At 32.6% G+C, this 23711-nt stretch overlaps 1 protein-coding gene across 5 annotated transcripts in view; it reads right to left on the reverse strand.

Moving 5' to 3' along the window:
* The window catches only part of LOC130897132 (kinesin-like protein KIF13B), an 86958-nt gene that overhangs the window by 62907 nt on the left and 340 nt on the right, over window positions 1-23711 (reverse strand). For all 5 annotated transcript variants that reach the window (XM_057805805.1, XM_057805783.1, XM_057805794.1 and 2 more), the window contains exons 2-3: window positions 22295-22382; window positions 15008-15171 (exon numbers count right to left, since the gene is read on the reverse strand). In XM_057805805.1, the coding sequence (XP_057661788.1) occupies window positions 15008-15171; window positions 22295-22382 (252 nt within the window). The remainder of the gene's footprint in view (window positions 1-15007; window positions 15172-22294; window positions 22383-23711) is intronic.

The raw sequence follows: 23711 nt of genomic DNA on the forward strand, positions 1-23711 counted from the left end.
CTTGACATGATGCAATACAACGTGCAATGTAATGTAATACAACGTGCAATGTAATGCAATGCAAGACGCAATATTTCTTGATCAAATCATGCAGATCAGCTGACTTTCCTAAAACTTAGCTTCGTTATTTTCATTGTTAAACTATGTACAAAATATTATTAAAAATTTTAAGTTAGGAAATTGTTTACTTCTACTGTTTACAGAGACTTGCATGCAATTATATTGCGTTATGTCAAGCGGCCTTAATAAATTGAAGTTTGAATTGCTACCTCGTGCACCTTATTCGCCAGATTTAGCCACCTCGCATTAGTTTGGCTATTATGAGTAACTTTACGATTCTCATTATAAAAAGAGTTATCGAACGTTATATTACGTTTAAAAGTAAATATGTTCTCATTCAAAACTTTTGTGTTTTCTTTGTTGTTGCATGTACTTCTGGGACCATCCTCGTACTATTATACAAAAATGATTATGAAAAGAAACTCTCAAATTTGTAACGAAAATATCCAAAAATTAAATGTTCCACAACAGTAACTGAAAGTTTTTTCAAGATTTTAGAAAGAGACACGTAACAAGGGTAAAGTAGGCCGTATAATATTTAAATTTCAAAAATGAATTTTCTAATCGATTTAATATTAAACAGTGTTTGAACAATTTTGGTTTATTATCCTTCATCAGTCAGATTGAAAGTAAACTACTTTTTCATTACATAATCAAATAAGCAATAAAATTATTTGGAAACTTACTCATTATTAAAAAACTGTGTAATTGAAAATTGTTTTCCGTTGTTAGGAAATGTTTACGAATCCGTTGTGCAATATAGATAAGTAGTTAAGTCGAATTCAAGCTCCCATAAGTAGCTATATTATGTAATACAACATCTTATATTCGTGGCATTAGTTTAGCAACTAAGAGACTGAAGTTGAGACTCAATTGGATATTAGGTTATAAAACTCCCCGTGCCCTTTCAACTCAGTTATTACTACTATATGTTAATAAAACCGAGAATTGCCAATAAATATACGTAGAAACCACTTCCCAGGCAAATTCACCGTTACGATCGCACCTGTTCCATTTCCAAAAGGATCAAAATTAAAGTCATCCTAATCCTAGAATATAATATGAAGATGTATTCATACAAAATTAAAATTACTTTTCGATCTAAATGGACCCTATATAATAAGTTTTGGGAAAGTGCTTAGTCAAAGATGATGGTTCGGAAATGTGTCACGTTTAGAGAAACAAAAATTTCCGCTACACACAGATTGAGAAAAATCGTGAAAGTGAACAAAAATAAAGAAGGAATAACAAACCTTTGAAAGACCAAACCAAAAATATCACTAGAAGGAGGTAAAGAAGAATAGTGAAATAGTTCCAGTACCGGTATCTAGCTCTAGGTCTGCACGATATTTTATTGTCACAACCCCACAACTTTGTTAACAAGTCTTCCGTAAGACGTTAGATAACACACCTTATTAGCAATTCAGCTCCGGTGATATCGATGTGGTTCGTCTGCAGTAGTTTTTGAAGTTGCAGTAGCTACTTTATTATTAATTCGTTTTTTATAATGCCAAGTTCAAATCAACAACGTGCAGTTGTGGAATTTTTTCAATTCTGTAAAAATGCTGCTGGAACTATTTTAATGTTTAAAACAGCCTTAAAAGATTCGAGATTTTGTAGTCACGGGAAGCAAGAAGATTGCGAAAGAGTGTTCGTCAAAAAGACTATTTTACCCTACGCATATTACTCGTATGACTTGGCCCCATGTCATTTTCTCATTTCCACGCATGAAAAAAAGCATACAAAAGCGTCGATTTCACAACATTGAAGAGGTCAAGAAAAACTCGAGAAAAAAAGCTGTCAGTGATGAGCATTAATCTTGTTTCACACAGTAGGACAAATGTTGCAGGTGATTTATCCATACACGTGTCAATATTGGATTATATTTTGATAAAGACCGACGTTAGGTCTAAACTTCACAAATATTTTCTGTTTAAAAATTAATTATTGACTAGAAAATACCTAAAATCAAGACCTTAGTCAGCAAAACATATAAAAAAGTCTAATTTAGAAAATTAGAGAAACCATATTTTCATATATATGTATGAAATTGAATTACGAAATATATTTCTCGTTTAAAAATCTATAGACTTTATTGATTATTTCTTGTATGAAACACCCTCGCGTGCCGCGGCTGTCATTTTAAGTAAATTGAATTATTGAAAAAGTTGGCTGTTTACCCGACTCTTCAACCTGCTGTTCATAAACCATTCCTCATTTATTATTCTATTTCTGTACAGCACATCTCCATTTTATTAATATGACAAACAAACATGTTTTTTTAATGATTAAACCTTCCGGATTTTATCAATAATATTTTGTCATTGAGATGAAATCTTCAATGTCGAATCATTTCGAAATAACTACTTTTTATAGTTAATAGTTTGTATATTTTCAATAATTTCATTAGTATTTTACATACAATGATTTTTATTTGAAAATATTCTACACATTCGCTTGACGAATCCAAGTTGAATTTTCAATACAAGAAATTAATTTATAACACATTATCCATCGTCAATGACATACTTTTATTAGTTTCAACTGTATTTTACTGACTTTTTAACGACTACCAAGCCGCACACAAAACACTTTTCGAAAATCATGATGCAACTATCAACGCATCTGTACATATTATAACCGGGTGAAAATAAAAGCAAAAAATAAAATACATTTTAAAAACTTTTAGCGTTAGTTATACAAAGAAGTGAGCAATACAATCGACTCAGACGACAGCCCTGCAATAGCTGTTAAAAAAAATTGAACTCGAACATTTATTTTTCTTAGTAAAGCCTTAAAGCTAAACGTATTAGTTTCCAAATCATATAAAATATTGTACTGTTTCTTTCTTTCACAGTACAACAATACGTTATGGTTATGAACCGTAACTACCCTCTATATGTTTGTTTGAAATGGTGCTAATTAGCCCTATAACTCTTATAAAAGGTTATCTACCTGACTCATCACTATCAGTTAGCCATTAAACGTCAACCGGTACACATCTCCGTTAATAATAAACAAGAATTCTACCTGAAAATGCAAACAACAAATGATAAAGCTGCTTATAAGGTCGCCCTATTGCGACAAGGCCAGAGTCAGCGAAAAGTGGCCAGTGCGCTAAACATGAGTCAGTCTGCTGTTTTCAAATTTTACCGTTGTTATCAAGATAGTGAAACTTTTATCGAAGGCGCGGTCCCGGAGGAAAAGGTGCGCATCCGAGAGAGATGACCGACTCAATGTCAGCACATCGAACCCTCACTACTGTTGTCCAACAAGAGCACAGAAGAACGCGAGGAGTTGCTGGACAATCAGAGTAAGACTTGCTAACCATGAACCAAAAAGGTCAGCTACTGGCACAAAATTAACCCCAGCCCACCGTGCAACCACTCTATGATTTGCCAGAGAACACGTTAATTGGACTGATGACAATAGGGCTCCGATGAAAGTAGAGTCTGCTTGCATAATAGCGATAAAAGAAGACGAGTCTTCAGAAGAACTGGAGAAAGATTCGCGAAGTGTTGCAAAAAAGAAAACGTGGCTTTTGGAGGAGATTCCTGGATGGTTTTGGTGAGCATTTCAATGGAGTTGTTTTTAATTGAAATTGGCGGTGGAGCGGGGGTATTAACGTCCACATGCAGGATATCCAAATGACCGGCTATGGATTGGCCAGAGCGTAGCTCAAACTTATATTCTATCGAACAGTCCCCCGACTGAAAATCAAACTCTGATCTATTGGTTACAAAACGCAAAATGTAATAAATTTTATATTTCAATTTCGTAGTTCAATAGTAAGTAATTACTGTATTTGTATCACATAAATAGCGAGAAGATGTTGGGAAAATTGCACGTTCCCCCTGTAGATAAGATGCTAAAGACCTCCTCAATGAGATTATTTTTAGAAAAACCAACATATGTTCGTTGAAACGTAAGTGTGTACGTGTGTGAAGTTCCAAGACTGTCAAAATTAAGCGGCTTGTTACTATAAATAAAAACCATTTGCATAAATCAAACATGTATTTGAATATATTTATCTCAGCAAAATGAAATCATAAATGGAAATTTTCAAGATTGTGAAATGATTCATATGTTGGTGGTGCCAAATAAATTATTGATTTGATATGTGGCTATGATGAAGGTTGTTCGTATTATTCAGTGAAAAGAATGTTTGTAACATTTTTTTATTATCTAAAGTCTATTTATCGAAGAAAAATAGAAAACCAAAACATATGCAGGCATAGTGCATATGATCAGTGTTGAAAACGCCAAAGTCGAGAATGTAACAGGACCGTATTCGGCACATAAAAATTAATTTGCAGTTTCATACAGCAGATTAATAAAATAAATTATAAATAATTATACACAATTATTTCTACCAAAATATATACGAGGATATATTGAAAAATTCTTAGCCTACCATAGAACCAAACAAAATTTCAATGTCAAAATATTTTATTATTCAACATATTATCCTCTTAATTGGATACATTTATTACAGCGAACCTGCAACGTCTCTAGACGTTTAAAAAAAATGTTTCTTCTTGTTCTGCAAACCAGACCTCCACAGCTTTTATTACCTCCTCGTCGGAAGAAAATTTACGACCTTTTAAATTTTTTTTCAGTTGAGGAAAGAGATGATAGTCGGACGGAGCCAAATCTGGTTAATAAGGGGGATGTTCTAGTAATTCAAACCCTAAATGACGAATTTTTTGCATGGCAACATGAGATTTGTGTGCAGGAGCGTTGTCCTGCAAAAACAAAACACCTTTGGATAGCTTTCCGCGTATTTTCTTTTCAATTTTTTCCCGTAGAGTGGTCAGTAATGTCGAATAGTAATCTCGTTTTTGTTGTACCGTTATCCAAAAAATCAATCATTATTATTCCATGGCAATCCCAAAAAACTGGAGCAAGAACTTTTCCAGCAGATTTTTGGACACGAAACTTCTTAGGTCTTGGAAAACCAGAGAGTCGCCATTCCATCGATTGTTACTTTGTTTCTGGATCGTAGAAATATACACAAGTCTCATCCATAGTAACAATTCAGTTTAAGAAGTTTACATCGTTTTCAAATCGAGCACAGATCGAACGCGATGCATTTTGCAGCAATTTTTCTCATGTCCAAATTGACGTGAGCTATATGATGAACGCGTTCGTATGAAATATTCAGTGGTTCAGATATCCGTTTTATATTTTTATTTTTTCGGGGACTGACACAGAAACTGGCCTTTTCGATCGGTCATCATCTTCACTGGACACTAAGTTATTGTTCGTTGCTATGGAAACGCAATATTTTGTTTATGGATAGAACTGGTCTAGGCTAACTAGATATCAATACATCCTCGTAATGTAAACCTGATATATTTTGAATTTGGAATAATATTCGAAGTTTTACTTTTTTCAATGATTATATATAGCCTCTTATTGCTAACACCGAATACAGAAATCGAAAAATAATATTTAGTATTGATACATTAAAATTAATTCTTAATTTTTTACCACTGTAAACACATTTTTTTATTCCCCATCAGCTGACATTGAGATTCCACTGTCATCAATATTTATAATAAGGGGCTCACCTTGGATATCAATGACAATCATTCCACATTTTGATTGAAATTTTCTCAAGTTTCCTTATTTTCGTTAACTACTCTCAAAACTTTATCCACTGTAGGTAACTCATTTTGAAAAAATAATTGTGCACAATTCTCTTGATTGCGCTCCTGCCGAAATCATCATTTGAATTGTTAATTTTTTTTCTTGATAGACACTTTTTTGGGTCGGCCACTGAATGATTAGCTCTGTACTCACGAGCGATTCGGTAGAAACTCGAAGAAGATACTCCCGAACTATTTGCCGTTTTGGAAATAACGTCATCAACAGTCTTGTCATTATTTTCTTGTATTTCATTTTTATAAATATAAACAATCTCACTGCAGTACGATAATACGATGCCGTCCTGTACTACACCTGATCTAACGGCTTATTCAGCGTTGCGGCGCTCACCCCTCCCACGTAGCTTTTTATTAGTGGAATATTATGGTGACACTGATTCAGACTAATAACGATGCCGCGCCGCGTTTCGCCCGGGATGTTCACGTGTTCATCACGCACTGATCATTGTTTTGGTTTACTATTTTTCTTTGATAAATAGACTTTAGTAAAAAATGATTTCTCATGTACAATATGTTATGTGAAACGAATAAAAATTCTCGATTTCAAATTATATTTTGGAAATATTTGGCGAATATGGAAAAAGTTGTAGAATTAATATCTAAGCCCATATACCAAATTTTGTAACCAGTGTTAACTATATTCACAATTTCTGTTATATTAAAAAATTCACAATTAGCTTATTACTACTGGCTTAAAACTAATTAGTGATAATTCAATTAAAGTGTGTTAAGAACCTCAGGTTAAACATTAAGCCCCACTAATCCCTCTTCTATATCTGTCTAAATCGTCCAATAGCTGCCTTTATTTGTTCTCTAGGAATTGATTAAACTACGAGTCATTCTATTTTTCAATATGTCACTACTTTTGGAAAGTGTCTGGAACTTTTTCGTTTTATCCTTCCCCATTCAAAAAAATCATTTATTGTACGGTCCGAAGATCTATCAAGCGAACTGATTATTTAGCCAATCAGTAATCCGTGGTGTAGAATGAACAGGGCAGCCGTCTTGCCGTCAAAGACTGAAGACGATAACCCGAGTCAGACAGTGTAATTGTGAGTGTTGGTGTAAACACTGTATTCATTATGAATACCACCAATTCCAGGAATTCCAACTTAGACGTAAATTAAATATTAATAGACCTTTTGAAAATATATTTAATTTATTCAATTAATCAATTCCAGTTCACAAAAACTGGATTTCTTTTGTATGTATTTCACTTTTTAATTTATATAAAACTCTAGAACGTCTTATAAAAATGAATAAGTGTACTACTCTTTCTTTTTCATTAAGTGGATCCGGTTTATTTCCAAGAATAAAATTAGAGACGGTGCGAAGATCCGCTCGTTTGGGAGATGAAAAGGAGAAACTTTTTAAGCTGAAATTTTATATTTTACCTCTACCAACCCTTTTATTACACAACCAATGGAGTTTATTAAATTTCAAATGTTCATAATATTTGTATTTCACTTTGCTTGTTATAAACGAATGCCTTAAGAAGATTAGGTTCTAATTGAAAGAAATTTTGATACAAATATCAAGGTTTCCTGTATTTGTAATTGACTAACTGGTTAATAGTGAACGCTTAAAAAAATATAGTTTGCGCAAAAATACAAATCACCCGTGGAAACTCTTGTTTGATGATGATCATGATATTGAAAAAGCCTTCCTCAACAATAATGCATATAATCGCTTCGTGCAACTTTTGGTAATAAAGCATCATCAGAGAAGACTGTTTACAATTGGTTTACAGAATTCCGTCATGGTCGTGCTTCCGTCAATGGTGAATATCGGACAAAATCGGTTGTTATTCCGAGAATCATCAATGCTGTGTGCGACTTCATTAAATAATTTCGGCATGTGACTCACAGCTAAGAAAGCTGAAGACGTCTGTTAGGATATCACAATACAATGATTTTGTATGTACATTTAGGTGTGAGAAACATGAGTTCATCAGCAAACTTCCATAGAGCACGTCAAACATCTAAATATTTGAAAAACGTCGAATTAAAGTCTCATTGTCTCATTCTTGTTCTCAACTTTATACCAAAAGATGCGCGGACAGCGATTTTCATCCCCTAAAGAAGCTCTTCAGGACTTAAAAAAAAATGTGGAATGTGGGGAAAATGTTTGAAGAATTTGAGTTTGAGCGAATGCAAAAATACTTCGTGAAAAAATGAAACAATTTGTTCCAGAACTTTCTTTTCTGTTTCTTGGGAAAAACCATCGTATTGAACAATGAGTATCTATTTTCAATAGTTGCATAGGTAATTTCAATTGAATGACATGAATCAAGCAAGTTTTTAAAAATTCAAGCAGATCAGAATCTGGCCAATAAAAAACCCTTTTGAAGATATTATACAAATACTTTTTGTCTCCGATAATTTGAATGGTTTTATGTGTTCTACGAGGTATATCCACAAGTGCTGCGATCGCAGTTGCAAGCAGAAGAAATGTACACTATTTAAGCTTCTACTGACGTGTTTTTTGTAGTACTTCTTCATGAAAAATGAAATCAGATCTATGATTCATTTTTTAAATGCAAAGAAAGTGAAATTTTTCGGCAAACTTGCGTTTTACTGAAAAAATTAGGGATTCAATGATTAGATGATGAGATAGGCAGTTCAATAAGTGTATGATGGAAAACGATGAGGACGCCCGCCTTTGATTACTGTTCACGCACTCAAATGCGAAACCTAAGTTTGCAATCAGTGCTTTTGCTATCGATTTCCGGAAATCTCACGTTCACTAATTCACGGAATTATTATTGCAAAACTGAAATATTCGAAAGCCACCATCAATTTTTGTATAATGAATAAATTTTCTGTATCTGTATACAGGAGGGGTACATATTCATTTACTGTATATTTTGCTCACACCTCGTATTCAATACATACTTTATAAACATCTTTTTGTGTGTTTACACAACAATCAGACCTAAGTGTCATGTAATAAATATCACACAGAAATAGCAATGTAGAAAATGAATCCTCAAATAGGTTGGTTCCCGAATTTTCGAAATAAGTGAACTTTGAAGTGTACGAAATGAATTTATCAATTTTTTTTGGAATAATCGAGCAGGAACAAACGATTGAAGGAGTTTTTGGGAAAATGGTGAAAGTTGGAAAAAAATAAATGTTGATCATTTAATGTTTCGCAATTGGAGGTGCTAGAATTTAATGATTATGATAATTATAGTTTAAAAAATCATAACTGGATGCAAATTGCAATGTTCAAAACATTATGAATCATAATTTCAGATGTTTTTTCAAAATTTTTTATAACTAAGTAAAAACTGAATGAAATTCACTCTTCCATCTGCATAACTCAATGGAATTAAATTTTTAACCAATAGATTAGTGTCTGATTCTCAGTAAGGGGTCAGTGGAATAATTTTTTCCATCACATGGTTAAAAGTTAAGACGATTTTTAATAATAATATCAATTTTTTATAACTTCTGAGTGTTTTTAAACTGAATTTTATTTAAACTATAATTTATTTTTAGTAGAATTAACTGTAAGTGCGAGCGTGTTTCTCTGTGTTTTTGAACTGATTTGCTATTTTGAACCCGTCTATGATATGTACAGATGTGTTGATGGTTACATGTTTTCGAAAAATGTTTTTTTGTCAGTTACTAACATACTGGTTAAACTAATAAAAACGTGTTTATTAATTTAGCATATTGCTTAAAATTTTCAAAACTTGTCATAATGTGGTTAATTAATAACAAATTCATCATTTTGTTTTGGAAAATTGATAAATGTTCAACGAGTTATATATTTTTAATATTCACAACAAACAATTTTCCCACCCCTTCCCAGAGGATAAATCTAAAAAAATCTTGATTAATTCGCGTTTGAGGACACATTTTATTAGACCAAAATTTTTACCCCACCAATTTTAAGTGTAAATAAGCAGTGTATGAACATGAGTAACCGGTAATGAAATTCCATTGTAGTAAATGCGTCATCCATGACTACTGCTATATTATGCACTACTTTGTGATAAGTAGACTAGTTCCTTTTATTACAGAGTAACCATTGTGCAAAATTTGTATGCAGTTACAATAGATTTATTATTCTGCACTAACCTTTAATCTTTCTAAGAACAACGTACATCACAAAATACAACTCATCAAATTTTTTATAGTCCTTCAGTAGATAAACTGTTTTGGAGTTGATTAAATTTATACACCCCGAATAGCCTGCCCTTGTCATCAATTTTTTTAATGTATGCAATGAATGGAATGCATGATGGTAATTCCTTTAAACCTTCTGTAGATTAACATTATGCACAACGTTCGATATTTGCTCAGTTTTTCCAATATTATCTTAAATGAATTTAAATACATTTTAAAGGGAAAATTCTTTTCAATCTGAGGGTTACCATATATGATTACTTATTTAATAATTCTCTAAAAAAGCGTTTTCAACAACGAGAAGCACGCTTCTCCAATTTCAGAAAGATTGCTGCACGGCTATCCACTTAGGAACGCGGAACACGACCTTTATCTACCTACTCCATATTTAGAATTAGTTAAGGGCTCCTCAATATTTTACAATGCAAAAAAATGCACAATCACTTGCCAATTGAAATCAAATCGATATCATCTTTTCCCGCATTTTGAGGGCATATTTACTGGAAAGTGCCATCTACTCTGTAAACGACTTCTATTCTAATAATATTTAACTCCGGGCATGCTGCATAATGGTTTAATTTTTGCTATGGACTTATATACTAATTATTATCTATTACCTATATTGATATTTTCTTTTATTTGTATATTGATTTAGTTATTTTTATGTTTGGTTTTTAGTTTTTACAAGCTTTTGTCTACAAATTGTAACAATTTTTTGTCAATAAAGCATTTTTCTCTCTCTCTCCCTCTCTCTGTCCTTTAACCAAAAGCAGCGCCACTCGAACGGTTTATTTTGTAACTAGTTAAACTATTTTAGAGTTGATTAAATTTAGTCATACACCCCGAATAGCCTTGCCCTTGTCATGAATTTTTTTCAAAAACCTGACACGCAATGTGTGCAATTAATTGAAATAAAAAAAAACACGCAATATCTTATATACCTTCTGCATCGAAATTTAGGTCTTGTTTTTTTACGTAGTGGAGAATTTTTTTTACAAAGCGCAAGATAGAAATTCGTTTAGACTTTCTGTAGATAAACATTATGCACAACTTTGCTCGATATTTGCTCAGTTTTTTTAATCTCTCTTATGAATTTAAATACATTTTGAAGGGAAAATACTTTGGTTTGGTTTGTACTTGATGTATTGAGGATTTTCTATAATAAATTATAAGGGATTTAATAATAATTACTATAAAAATTGCTACATAAAGTGATTATCCTTTCCAAGGAAAAAATATGTTTTTTAAAAATTTGCGTGAGAGGTCCTTCTTATAATTCTATTACTCCTTTTTTTTTGTAAATAAAGAAGTGGTGAACGTTCATGATTATATTTCTTGGAATGAATTGTTGAGGTTAGAAAAAGTGTATTTGGAATCTTAAAAAGCCAATTCAACGCCACATATATTTTCTAAATTATACATTTGAACATTAATAATTTTTAATGGATGATAACAGAATAAATAATTCTACAATACTATCTGAATGCCAGGGGCGGCTCATGCCAATGTTTAACAATCCGCCACTTTTACAGGGATGAATTTTTAAATTGATTTTTTTAACAAAAAGGTTCTATTTGTTTAATTTGATAGAATTTATGGTTTAGAAAATATGTAGATTTTTAGGTCGTTGTACATGCCAAGGAAACTGTTCGCCATAAAGAAAGACTCTGAAGAAAAATATCATAAATTCTTATTATTTATTAAAAATACTTAGAGAAGGCATTGAAACATAACCAAACATTTCGCCGACTTGCATTTGATGTATGATTTGGGTAGCAAATAAGAAAGTAACTGCTCATTCTCCATTATCAATGCCTTATAGACAATCTTCAATATGTACTCTCAGTATTTCGAAAAAATTTGCTGTAATGAAGTATATTGGGAAAAGTAGGAACTCTGTTAATGTCTGGTTAAAAGCGCATCTTTAAGCGCTCATTTAAGATACAGATGGACAGCTACAACAAATGTAGGTTAGGTTAGTACGGGCAACTTCGATCCCTCGGAGACCTGGGGCCCATTGTGTTACCCATTATTTTCCTCAAATCTGAAACTTTGATAAGTAGCTAACCAAACTTTATTTTGTATAACTTAATTTATGTTTTTCACTTTTCCATTTCTAGTTCTACTATTTTTTCGCGGCTATCTACTGTGTCCTTCTACATTATTTAGCGTCGTTTTACCGTCAAGACAGGGCATCGACAAAGCAGATGCTTAATCGTCTCTTTCTCTCCGTTATCACTTTCCATTTCTGGAGTTTTGTGCTAACAGTATAAGTGATCATTCCAATGGTCTCCTAGATTGAGTATTTCGTGATTCTTATCATCATTTTTGTTTACTCTTCAATCATCCTTAGTCAAATCTCTCTGAACATTGTGTAAACTTTTCTGTTTGACCATATATCCTTATATTTGACACTGATTCCTGTGTTAATAGCATCTTCTAACAATTCTATCAGTTTTAGTAAGCCATTTGCTTTAGAGTTCCCTTCCACTTCAAGGTGTCCAAGTGCCATGAATAATGTAATATTGTTTACAATTGTATTCAGCATTAGATTGTGGGATGCATTTGAATGTACTGAGAATGTCAGACGTAAGAGTAGTTTAAATAGCAGTAAACAGTGTACTCAGTGAAACTTTACACATGCAGTTTATAAAATCAGTAAGTTAATTAATCCATTATGTTACTCACATGAGTCAACTTGGCGTCTTAGTTTCGTTTAAAAATACTTTGTATACAATTTTTGGAAACATTCTAATGTTTTGTTTCATCTTTTCTCTCCATGTTGCGCCACTATTCTGTTTACGCCACATAATAGATGGATGCATATCAACAACAAATACAAAGATGTTTGTGTTTTGTCTACTAAACTATACATTACCGTAATGAGTTCCACAGAAGCTAAATCGTCTTTACATATCAAGTGTTAGTGTAAACAAAGCTCTTGCGAGAATGTTCAGAGTTGTAGATTTTAAACAGCCAGAACTTTTCTGGGCTTTTATGAATATACTGAAAAGTAGGACATTACCTAATTAAACTTGTTTTTGAGAGAAATATCTCGAGATAGCATTTCAGGCATCATCCAATTGTATTGCCAATAAAATGGCACAAATGGAGAACCGAGGGTAAAACAATACTTCTAGCCCCTAGTCATTAATGGCGGGATAACGTCTATTCTGTTGATGCAGGATACTTTTCGATTTAAGATTGATTCACTCAGTTCAATTCTCACAATAAAAATCTGCATTAACAGTTTGTCGAGGTTTCCGCACTACTAAATGAACAATGCCGCCACCAACCACACAGAAGTGCGTTTTGGAGATGTGAATCCAGCTTCGTAGTACTTCGTGGTGATTAATTTGGACAGAGCCACTGCCTTTTGCATTTCGAATTATCATACAAGACCAATTTTCCGTCTCTAGTAATCAAAAAACGATTTTGTATGGTTACATTGAAGCAATAAATTGCACGTGATGGATCTGTTGACTTTGTTCTTTTTGGATAGATTATGAGGTAGCCAAACACCCATCTTGCTTATGCTTTCAATCTATTGCAAATATTCTTGGATAGTGGATCAAGCTTGATTAAGGGTGTTTTATAATTACTAATTGTCTGAAATTGATTTTCTCGTTCTCTAATTTTCTCTGCCTACCTGATTGACGCGAGTCATAAATCTATGGGCGCTAGTCTTAGTGTCGAGGGTAGTGGAGAAGTAGCACAATAAACAAAGTTGGAGCTAAGTCTCCTGAAACGACGCAGCTTCGATTAGATCGAGATTTGATAGCTTCGCGGTCTCGAGGCAATGAATTTCTCCACGATTCCAAACGCCTCGCCTGGGTTCGTGTCAGTATGGAATAAAGAGCAGGTAGAAGGTATTTGATTTCTCCCAAAGTCAGGTATATTGGGCAGGAATAATTTAATTGTATGTTAGTTAGATATTAAGAAGATTACTTGGAATTTCCTGGGTCAGGTATCGGTCACTCAGGTGTAGACATTTTATTGAGGGAATGCGTTCGGGGAAATGTTTACCAGTATTTATAAATGCAAGGTCCCATGACGTGGTCGACTTCAATCAAAATTACCAGATCTGAACTTAGAGAACCATTTACGAACATTTAAACATTGCACATATTTTCGTTGCAGCTGTTTTATTACCAATGGTATTTGTCTGGCAATTTCACCCCAAATTTCACCAAAACTTCAATATTCAATTATTAAGAAGTGGACAAGACGTTATAACCTTAAAATGTTTGACACGACTCCAAGGTACACAATGAGCTGACATATTATAATCAAATATTGTGCAGAAACGACATTACTTACTTGTTCCCCTTTTACTAATAAGGGAAACCCTGGTTTGTCTAAAGGGGGAAATTGAAAGGAGTCTGGAAAGATAATTTCGGGAAGCGAGGATGCTCTTTTTTGAGTGATATCGTTATGAAAATTTTCGTTGACGAAGATACAGGCCCGAAAAAGTGATTCTCATTAAAAAATTATGAACCATGTTGCTCAGTGAAATCATATAACTGTGGTTCAAATTCAATTAAATTTATATATAGGTGCTTCACGGTCCATACCGAAATTTCGAAAACAAAAATAAAGTTAACAGTTACACTATGTCCAAGCCAACTTTTTCACGAAATCACGGGTCATTTTATTTATGTCAACTGGTTCTTGATTTCTATAATTGACAAAGACCAATTTTTATCAATACTTACCAAATAAACTACGTGGGAAGCGAAAAATGGTAATGTACCATAAATAACTGTATTGTTTAAAATTTCTTCAAATCATATCCTAAACTGCGATTTAAGTTTCGCATTATGCGGAATATATATGCCAAATAAAGTGTGTAGATAGATTAGGAGGATGGGAGTGAATGGGAGAAAAGCAGATGGAATGGTGTATTCGGTATAAGAATAGGGGGAGTTATCTTAGAACCAATAGTAAAAAAAAGTTTCGAAGAGCTGCTGTAATAAGAAATATGAATAAAATGAAGAATAATAGTGCCCCTTGATGAACAATTGAAAAAAAATTGATTAGAGAGGTACAAGGATCCTTATTATAATCAGTATCGTTTAACGAGATTAGGAAGAAACATTAAGGGTCATACTGTTGTCATGAATATCATAAATTAATTCTTACCTGTTTGACCATATGCGAAAATACATGCATTGTATCCTTGGAAGGCATTATCCAGGATATCTCGTCCCAAACAATCAAAAACAACCTCCTGGGAAGCGAAGTCCTTTTTAGTTGGATCCACTGAACAAAAGCAATGATCGAAAGCAAACGTCTTTGGTTGCTTTCTGTAACAAATATAAAAACGATGCTATTAGTTTGTGGATTTGACCACAGTAAAAAATAGAATAGATTTGTTCTAAAGCGAAACAGGGTAAGAATATGATAAGCCACCCCACGACGATCATCATGAAACTCTATACACAGACTATTGATATTACGAGAAATCGATTTAACGTATCTATTTTATGCGGAAACATTTACTTCCGGAGACACTGGAAGTGGCCATTATCTCAGGAAAGCTAACAGATATCGAATAATGAATAACTTTATTCCATAGATCTCATCAAAATCAATCTGTGTGAAAAGTCTTAATAATTGACGCATGCGCAGAAGAGTTTCTGTGAAAAAAGTATGCAAATGTATAATTTTTTATCAGAAAACCTAACCTAACCTAGCCTTACAAAAATTACTAAATTTTCATTGTATCTATCGATTTTTCGTGAAAATAATGCATATGCATACTTTTTCCACAGAAACCCTTCAGCGCATACGTCAATCTCATGACTTTTCACATACAGATAGATCTTGACGAGATCTATCGAACAAAGTTATCCATAGTTCGATATCTGTTAGCCTTCCTGAGATAATGGGGACTTACGGTATCTCCGGAAGTAAATGATTCCGCATAAAATAGATATGATTAATAGATTTCTCGTAGTATCAATAGCCTATGTTGATCGTTGTGGATTGCTTATTTGTGCTCGAAACAGATTTTTAGATGTTTCTAACACACGTAGATGGACCTTCTGCCTCTCTTAGCAAACAACTGCTTCACTTAAATATGCACAAAACTCAACGACTAGACTTTTAACCGAACACGGTGATCTAAGGCTCCATTTCTACAATTTGGGCATAACGGACGACTACGAGTTTCGCTAGTCCATGAAGGAGGAAGAAACTGCAGACCATGTTATCTTTGAGTGTCCAGCACTTACACAGGCGCGGTTTCAATACTTGGGCAAGCCTCACATTTTGCCTAGTAACTTTCAAAAGTTCAAGTCTAAGTGCTTGATCGGCATTTCAAGGTACATCGGAATTTGGTAATTTCAATTTCATGAATATTGAGTTGGCGACAAAGTAATTTCGGTTTTGTAGTATAAAATAAAACACTTTTTTTTAATAATGTATAGTTTTAAATCAATTATTTAGTTTCCATTTTGTTCAATGAACTTTTGCCATTTTTCTTTCAGCTTCATGATTCCGCGCTCATAAAATTTCTGCATATTAACAGGTACGATTGTCATAAACATTTGTGAAAGTTTGACCATTAGAGAATTCTGCAAACTTCGAATGGTAATCAGATGGTGCCAGATCAAGACTTTATAGGGGATGTGGCATCACTTCCCAGCCAAGTTCCAATAGTTTCTCACAAGTTGCCACAGTTGTGTGGGATTCCATTCTTCAATGATTTTTAGTGATTTTCTGTAGTGGATTGGTGCCTCTGAATAACAGTTTCATTTCGACAGCTCTCTGGACGATGCATTATTCAATGGCAATGGCAGATCTTTATATAGAACAATTTTTTCTCTACAAAGTGCAGAGGATTTTTCGTAATAATATGCTTTTGGAGTTGAATTATTGCGAAAGATAATTAAAGAGCAATTTCCATTTCTATGATATAGGCATAGGAGGTCGAATGATGAATGTAGCTAAAAATCGAGAAGTCGTCGAATCGAAAAATGCAGTTTAAGTAGAAAGGGAGCTTTCAAGAATTGTCGCTTTTTGCAATTGAATTCACACGAATCAATTTTTAACAAGTGTTTGTTTTATGTTTGAGTGAAATATGATCCGATAGATTGAAATTATTATATGCTACTCTCTAAAGAGGTAATATAATGGCGTAGAGGCTACGTCTCGCAATTCTGGTCATTAAGCTTACAGGATTAGTTTTTTTCTGACTCAAACAAACTTTTAAATTCAAATAATATTTCCAAAGTCAACTGTCAAACATGAATCAATCCTAATAACCGACCATCTACGATGTAATTTCCCTAATATATATTTTCAACAATTTTTCTATAAATAAATAAACAGAGAAAATACAGAACACTCGTAACAAAAGGCCATTCCAGGCCACTCGATTTACGCGCTCGTATCGGAATTTGGAAGCTTTGTTAAAATGAAAAGCTTTCTGTTACTTTATTTTAATATTGTATTGTCAACCGCTTTTTGATGAGGATTTGAACAGAAATATTAAATTTTATGAAATAATGAATAAATTATAATTGAAAATTATATAAATCTACAAAATATCTACTTAACTGATGAGTGTACGTTTTTTTAATAATCATGTTGACAAGCAAATTATCTTTATTACGAAGATATATTGAAAAATTCTCAGCCTACTATAGAACCAAACAAAATTTCAATGTCAAAATATTTTATTACTCAACATATTCTCCTGTTAATTGGATACATTTATTACAACGAACCTGCAACGTCTCTAGACCTTTCAAAAAAAATATTTCTTCTTGCTCTACAAACCAGACCTCCACAGCTTTTATAACCTCCTCGTTGGAAAAAAATTTACCTTTTAAACGGAGCCAAATCTGGTGAATCTAGTAATTCAAACCCTAAATCACGAATGTTTTGCATGGAAACATGAGATTTGTGTACTGCTAAAACAAAACACCTTTGGATAGCTTTCCGCGTCTTGTCTCTTTAATTTTTTCCCGTAAAGTGGTCAATAATGTCGAATAGTAATCACCAGTTATTGTTCTGCTCTTATTCAAAAAATCAATTATGATTACTCCATGGAAATCCCAAAAAACTGAAACAAGAACTTTTCCAGCAGATTTCTGGACACGAAACTTCTTAAGTCTTGGAGAACCAGAGTGTTGCCATTCCATCGATTGTTGCTTTGTTTCTGGATCGTAGAAATGTACCCAAGTCTCATCTATAGTAACAATTCGGTTTAAGAAGTCTACATCGTTTTCAAATCGAGCACAAATCGAACGCGATGCTTCTACCCTTGCACGCTTTTGGTTAGCATCAAACATTTGGGGATCCATTTTGCAGCAATTTTTCTCATGTCCAAATTGACGTGAGCTATATGATGAACGCGTTCGTATGAAATATTCAGTACTTCAGATATTCGTTTTAGCCCAATTCGACGGTCTGATAAAATCATGTCATGAACTGGTCTTCCCGATCGGTCATCATCTTCAATGGAAAATTTACCTTTTTTGATTTTTTTGATCCAATTTTTCACGGTCGCATACGAAGGTCATTGATCACCAAGGGTATTAAGCATATCTTCGTAAATCTGCTTACCTCTTAACCCTAAATACAGGTACTTTATGATGGCTAGATACTTCAATTTTTCGATTTTCACAATTTTGGTGGACATCTTTTTTCTTTTATTTCATTGCGTAACTCTGGTTTACTTTTTTGTCGTCAAACTTTACACTGACACTTCAAATAATTTATTGTTCGTTGCTATGGTAACGCAATATTTTGTTTATGCATGAAACTGGTCTAGGCTAACTAGATATCAATACATCCTCGTACATCTATGAAGATCCGCGAGATCTTAGGGTATGTCATACATATTACCCAATAAAAAATGAACATTCCTTTATTCCCTAAAAATCTAATTGGTGAGCTCCAAGAAACAACAGACCCCTATCCACATAAAAAATGTGACGTATCTTTGGATATTTCTGAATTTTCTGAAATATAGAGGATGGTAAATTTCAAATCAAACAATATAATAACGCAAGAAAATAATAATTTTGATTACAATAGTTTCAACCCTGTATCACAAAAATCATATTTCTGTGACGAACTGATGACTGATACCCATGAAGACATTACCTGGCTTTCTACTTTTAAATTTACATTATTTCCTTTTTTAACTGTATATTTCAAACACCACTCAGTTCTATTTATTGGATGTTTATTCAACCGATACTAGTGATATTTCTTTTGCATTGAAGGTTTGATTGCAAGGTACACTTTAACTTTCAAGTTTCTAATTTATTATTAAGAAATTGTATACAGTTAACAAAATTGCAGGTTAACTACATTCATTCAGTTCAGTGATTCTTAACCTTAAATGACAAAATAACTAGAAATGGGTAATTGTTAACTAAATAAATACCCCATAGTATATGGTTGAGATTTTACATATTTACGTCACCAATAAATGGTAATTGCAAAGTTACTAGCTAAATTGTTAATTGCTCAAGGCAGTTTGACATGGCGCAAGACTACGTGCAAGAAATTGCATGCAATTTTTTCCAAAGTCAGTATTTCATAGAGTGAAATGAAAGTGAAAAGTGAAACGAACAAGAAAAAAGTAGTCAGTGAATAAATGTCAATAATGATAATTGCAACTTGCACGCAATAAAAATGTAATTAGATTGATAATCTTGCAAGTGCGAGTTCTTGCATGAAACAATCTGCAGAACTTAATCTGTGCACGGTGTATTGCATTATGTCGAGCGGCTTTAACAAACTCAAGTAAATATATAAATGATCAACAAATTGAGGTTTCACATTTTACGCATTCAATAAGACAAATGTCGATATTTAACAAACTTTGAAAATGCCGTATTGTATCTAGGAAAAGACTGAAAAGCTCTGTTAAACTTCTTGCCATAACTACCAGACTAAAGTAATCTAAATGAAGTTAAATCCTTGTTGAACAATGTAGTTCACCGCTTCGACTGGCATGTCACCTAACGCTAGACTAGTGCGTGTAATCGAGTTAGAAATCTCAAAAGTAATTTGAGAAGGAGAGTTGGAGCACGCTATGTTATTGATAAATTGCAGTAAGGATTCGATGTTCTTTCCATTTTGTTTATTGTTTAGATAAAAGTTGGATCGAACCAATGAACGTCAGTACTTGGGAAAGAGATTAACACTGATGAAATGATAATCTAATGTCCAGAAATAAAAATATTCACTCATTATTACCGATATTTATGAATTACTAATCAATACATAGTAAGTCATCGTATAAAGCTATAACACCCCTATAAAACTACTTTCCAAGTAATGATCATTTAGTGTGCGGTTTTATCATCATGTGATAAACTAGATACGCCGATTCTTGTTCCGTCTCAAAAATTGCCCGATACTTTAAAGAAAGCAGGACCACAAAAGCAAAGATCAGGTTTCTACAGAGGTCGGCATAAGTCAGGGAATTCTCTCGAAAAATCTGTATAGATCCGGCAACGCTCTTAAGTCTGACAACATGGTCCAAATAAATTAAAACGAAGGAAGTTCGTGCTTGTGTCATGAAAACCTGTGCTCGTCGAGTAGACGCGTTTTGAGGATACAAGTTCATGTTTCCAGAAAAATTTTTTTGTGTTACGTCAAGTTTCAACAACAATTTCGGAATTCGTTCAATAATGTGGAAGACGTACTAGAAATTGTTAAAAACGGGCCCTGTTGCCGACGCGCCGCGTTCTGGACGACTGGTATCTATAATAACTAATGAAAATATGAATGAAAAGAGTTGCGCCGGCGTTAGTATTTTGCGAATGGTACCTCGAATGCAGACAGAATTTATGAACGTCTCTTTGGAAAATACTGGATTGAATTTTATCACAACCAGCAGAAATAAAATTGAAATAACCAAATTGTAGTTTGCATCTGGATCAATATACATTCACAATTATTTGATTTGCTTCCATATTTACGTGTTTTGGAGTGGGAGTAAAAAAGAAAATTTGGGAAACTTAAAAAATCGGAGTATACTTCAAAAATTTGTATTGTCGGTGGATAATAAAAGTTAGTCCGTGAAAATGCGTGCATCTAGCAGCTACGTCTTCAATATTATTGGGTGTAGGTCCGAAAAGGTAAGCCTTCCGATTTTGCTGAGATTTTTGCCATCTTGCTTTTGATTAGAGAAGATATACCTAAAAGGGTTTTTAATGACAAAGCTACGTTTGCCCCTTATCCCCATTCAAAGTTATAAGAATTATTCTAAATATCTTCAAAAATATTGATTTTAGAAAAAAGAGGGTTAAAACAAAAAAATGGGGCTTATAGAAAGCTGTACAAAAAAGGTTCTTATAACCCAAAAAGATCAAGCTTTGGCAAAATTTTCACCAAAATCGAGGATTTATTTCTCCTTATAATCATATAATAAAAGGGCATAATATGATACTTGAAGTTTACTGTAGTTTGAAGTCGATATTTTTTGGTTAGCTAAACACAATAAGTATTTTTCTGACGTATTCAAAAATGTATCAATATGAATCACTGTTTTTTGAAAAAAAAAAAACAAAAGATACAATTTGCATTATTTCTAGCTTTATTCTGGATACGGGCCATTTACATATCTATAACAAAACAATAGACCCAATAACAATATCGAAATACTAAATACTAAAATCGATATTCAAATTAGGAGAAAACTGCGTTGGTGGAAATAAGCGGAGAACTGAATAAATTCAAGCGTAAATTTCATACCAAGTGAAATGTCACGAAACTTTCTATTTACTAAAGGCGCAAATTAGAATTTTTGGATAATTTATAAGCCAATAACAAAATTCAAAACATTTTACAGTCTACAAATTCAAAATTTGTCATAATTTATAAAATTGACGTTCAAGTTTGAGCAAATGGTTTTAATTAACTGAAAAAGACCCAGTACATATGTTTCTGGGGTGGTGAGATATATTTAAAATTCTAAAATATGCGGTAAAGTAAAGTAACCTCCATATATGGCCAATATGATGATATTTAGGTATATTTCACTCAATTTACTTATTATGATTTGTATTTAAAAATTGAAATAGAAGGAACTCATTTATATTTTCAATAAATTATCAAAATCTAATTGAAATTAAATTTTGTGTTTTTATTACATACAAAAACAGATATTATTATCTGGTATTCCAACATTTAGAGTCACAAACATTATATATTTCCGACTGAAAACAGTATATCAGTAAATGACAGTAGGAATCATCTCAATAAATGTTATATTTAGCAAACTGAACAGTGGTTGACTAACCAAGAAAATATATAGATTTTTCTCAAAGATATTTTATTAGAAAAATGTTCATATTTACAAGCCTCTTTCTAAATAATCAGTTATTTTACTTGAATAATTGAATCAACGACGCTCATTATACATAATATCATTATAAGATTTTGAACACATCATCTTACCTATCCATTTTATCCAAAGATGTTGGCTGATGGAGGATTGTTTGATCCTTTTCGATATCAACAACACTTGGCGCCCTCATCTCAAGCTCTGTAACAATTTTTTTAATCTCAAAAATGACAAACAAACAAATTTATAAAAAATATTCCCATTTACGATACGATAATTATCAGGTTTCAAATATTTTGAATGAATTTTATATAAAAAGGGTGAAACAAAAATCATTTATGACGAAGAGAAGGCTAAGTTGAGAAACATATCTCATGAAAAGCAACTAGAACCAAAAATAAAAAAGCAAAGCTGAATTGTCTGAAGTAGAAAATATCTATAATGCTTATACAATAAACTTCAGACATGCATGAAATTTGCAGGTGGTCATACAATGGTTTTAACTATACAGCTGCACGCCTTCAAGCACTGGTTAGACAGCGTGATTATAGACAATATTTTTTACCAGCTGATCATGTATTATTCCACAAACCCCATAAAATAAGTACATATCCAGTTTGTTCCTATATAGTAACAATATTTTTTCTTCAACATTTCACAATATAATAAAGGAATTTTCTTTATGGTATGGTACTGAATGAAACTGCTTAAATTATTTATTAGTAATTCTTTGAATAACAGCTATATTCTAATTTTGAAATTTATTATTTTATTTAGATACCTATTAAAATATAATGAGGTGGCAATTAACTACTTGCGTTAATAGGAAATTTGTTCTAAATATTTACGTTAATGAATCATTTTTCCATACATATGGCACATATTATTTATAATACCTAAATCTGAAATGTTTGGATCATTGAAAATCTCATGAGTGATGACTTTTAATTAAGGTACAATATTTGTTATGTGGTTTCTTGGATTTGGCTAAATTTATATTGTTTTTTTCCCACAGTTCTTTTTAAATCGATTTATATCTATGTACCGCAAAGGTCCGTCTTTACAAATATATTCATAATGTATCCTACCCAATCAAGGTAAGTGATAGTAAATATTAAATATTATCAAAAAGTGACTAGGCAAAAAGAGAGATAGCTACATAAATATACCAATGTAGTGTCGAGTTAATATACAACCTTTGTTATGTTAAAAAATAAAAAAAAAACATCAATTTATTATCTATTTTTATCTTAATTTTGACAAAGAAATAAATATCGTTTATTTACAATCCAAAATGATGAGTTTATTTCAAGGTTTTCAAAAGAAACCTCCACACCTATATTAACTATAGCTTAAGGTTGATTATATAGAAAGGTGTGAAGGTGAAATATCAAGCTTTCCACACTTTGGAAACAAAAATTGGGATGTTACATGTTTCATTTTAGTAGTGACAATAAAGTGATTCATCACAAATACATCAGCATGTAGACGAAGTTTCTTACTAAAAAAAAATCTGACACATGTTATTTA

Source organism: Diorhabda carinulata, chromosome 1 (genome assembly GCF_026250575.1).
Source record: "Diorhabda carinulata isolate Delta chromosome 1, icDioCari1.1, whole genome shotgun sequence".
NCBI classification, from domain to species: domain Eukaryota; kingdom Metazoa; phylum Arthropoda; class Insecta; order Coleoptera; family Chrysomelidae; genus Diorhabda; species Diorhabda carinulata.